Here is a 2,724-nt window from a genome sequence, read left to right on the forward strand (position 1 = left end):
TTCTGTTTCATGGCGTTGCTACAACTTTAGCGTTTATGAACTGATTCTTCTTATCTGGTCATGAGGGATAGTAGAACCTAGAAACGGCATTGAACAAAAATGACGACTTTATGGACTGATTCTTCTTATCTGGTCATGAGTGATAGTACAACATAGAAACACTCTGTTGTAGTTTATTTACATTTGTTCTGGCCTTCCAGGTTCATGTGCCCGATATATTTATAGCTAACCTGGCATCATTTTTCTGCAGAATGAAAATGGACAGCCATATAACGCGCACAAGTAAAAGGCTGAGGTGTTGCTATTACGAACCAGTCATTAAGAAAACCAGAGCAAAGGTTCATCTTGTGGACCTTTCTGAGGATCTTAATGCGTGGTTCTATCAAAATTACCGATAAAGGACGCAGTGAGAACTGGTCTTCTGTCAAGTAAATGGAGGCACATGTGGAGGGGTTGCTCCAAACTGAAATTCGATGGTATCACTGTGTGCGGCAGCGGTGTGTTTGGGCGACAAGAGTACACTTAGAAATTCATCGACAATGTTAATGCAGTCATGCAGCAGCATCGGTGCATGGTTGTTGACGAGCTGGTGATCAAATTTGGATTCGACAGCAGGCTAGTGGATCATGTCAATACTTGGGTTGGTTTTGCTGTATCATCACGGACGAAGAGTCTTGCCCTTGATTTAGCACCAGCCAACTTCATGGGCCGTACTGATCAGAACAAATTTCCTATCGAGCTTTTAGACAAAGGAAGCATATTTCGGCTTCGTCATCTTAGACTAAGCTTTACATCATTCGAACTACCCCCTCAATTCATTGGTTTCCCGAATCTGACAACACTTGACTTGCACATGTTACGTGTCACTCGGAAGGATCTTCAAGATATGCTGTCAAATTGCGTTAATCTTGAGTGGCTCAGTATGATTAGATGCCATTTGAATGATGAGCTGACAGTAGCTCGTCCATTGTCAAAGCTACTCTACTTAAGTGTAGCGCACTGCAACATAACCAAGATAGTACTCAATACTGTGAAACTCAAAACTTTCATGTTCTATGGGCGTCTGTATCCTATTGACCTTGGGTGTGCTCCAGAACTGAAACACGCGTTTCTTGAGTTCTATTGGTCTGTAATGCTTGAGCATGCTTTGACTGTACTTCCCAAAGTTATTTCAAGTGTTCAAGATCTGACATTGCGTGCTACTTTTCCACTTAAGGTTTGTTGTCTCACACTTGCATCAGTATCTAAGTTGTTTTATCAGTTCTCTCTCTTAATGACCATTTATTATCTACTATTCAGATGCCCTTGCTGATGGAAACCCCGTGCAAGTTTTCCCAGTTGAAATATTTACATTTGTGGTTGATTCTAAGACATGAAGAAGCTAGCAACATTCTTTCTTTGGCTTCTTTTTTGAGGGCTGCTCCTTACGTTGAAAAGTTAGAGATGCATGTAAGTATTCCACTCGCTTCTTTCTGCTAGAACAAGATTGATTAGTTTACTATGAATTATGCCTCTCATCATGTTTCTTGTCTCAAACTTTTGCAGTTTAGCGTTTATGATTCCATGCATGAGGTCTCGAAGCCTATCAAGAGCCTTCCACGGTGTCCACATAATTATCTGAAGAACCTGCATATTACAGGATTTTCAGGAACAACAGGGCAACTTGAGTTTCTTGTGCATGCTGTTGAAAATGCCCCGCTCCTGAAGATGCTGACGATTAAAGGTGCTGACTTGACCGGTTGTGATCTGGATCACATAGGGAAAAGAAGGTTCTCTTTTCAGTTTCAAGAATTGGAGAGAGTGTATCTTCGTGGAATCATTTCACCGAATGCGGAGCTCCGTATTATTTAGCCTCGGAAGGGTGATTCAACCGTGCGAAATGTTTAGCGGCACTTCTATGTGCAACAACTTGCATGTATAATTCTGTAGCAAGTAGTATGTCTGAGTGCACAACTCATTCCTTCGCATAACTTTCGTTGAAGAGAAGGTACTTATGTGTATGTAATCATATATTGTGAGGGAAAAGTACATGTTACACCCTCTAAGGAATTCTCTCTGTTTAGTTTCTTTTGGCTCAGATCATCTCCTAACTGAAAACTTATGGTCCACTTGACTTCCTAAACCAGGATTCCTGCTGTAATGGCTGGGATTTGCTCCCAAATCTCGCCGTGTTCCCATATACATATGGGCATTTTAGTTCAATTCCATCTGTTGTATAATTCAGATTCAATGTTTCATAACTACATACCCATCTAGTACCTGAAAGAGGGAATGAGTCCTACGTTTAAATTCTCCATTGAAGGATTTGAAAAGCCAATCTCCTAAACTGGAATCCTATTCTCAGACACACATTACCAGGCAACAGCGGTCAAAATTCAGGCAAACAAAAATCCCATCGCATGATCGATTGCCAGAATCCTACTGTATTCGAATCAGAGAACTAAATCAGCCAGGGAAGCGAGAGCATACTGTCGAGTCGCTTCACCTCGCTCTGCCAATGGCTGATCTCGTTGGCCAGCCATTTGGCCTGGCCGACTTTAGCCTCAAGAAGGGCAGGGTCTTCCACGAGATGAAGAAGCCCGCCCTGCGCGAGAACTTGCCTGACTCCCTGAGCCTCTCTCAGCGCCATGTCTGGCGAAACGCGTACCCGCACCTCCACGCCGGCGAACGCAGCGGCGACCGCCTTGTCGGCGTCCTCCCGCGTGCAGACGGTCTCCAAGTGGG

The 2,724-nt window shown here is 43.4% G+C and overlaps 1 protein-coding gene across 1 annotated transcript; it reads left to right on the forward strand.

Moving 5' to 3' along the window:
- Positions 1-379: 379 nt before the first annotated feature.
- On the forward strand, positions 380-2,066 carry LOC127316130 (uncharacterized). The gene is made up of 3 exons (XM_071823623.1): positions 380-1,216; positions 1,300-1,449; positions 1,546-2,066. Exons 1-3 carry the CDS (start codon positions 554-556, stop codon positions 1,849-1,851), a joined length of 1,119 nt encoding a protein of 372 aa, XP_071679724.1. The 5' UTR covers positions 380-553; the 3' UTR covers positions 1,852-2,066.
- Positions 2,067-2,724: the final 658 nt, after the last annotated feature.

This window comes from Lolium perenne, chromosome 7, assembly GCF_019359855.2.
Source record: "Lolium perenne isolate Kyuss_39 chromosome 7, Kyuss_2.0, whole genome shotgun sequence".
Lineage (NCBI taxonomy): Eukaryota > Viridiplantae > Streptophyta > Magnoliopsida > Poales > Poaceae > Lolium > Lolium perenne.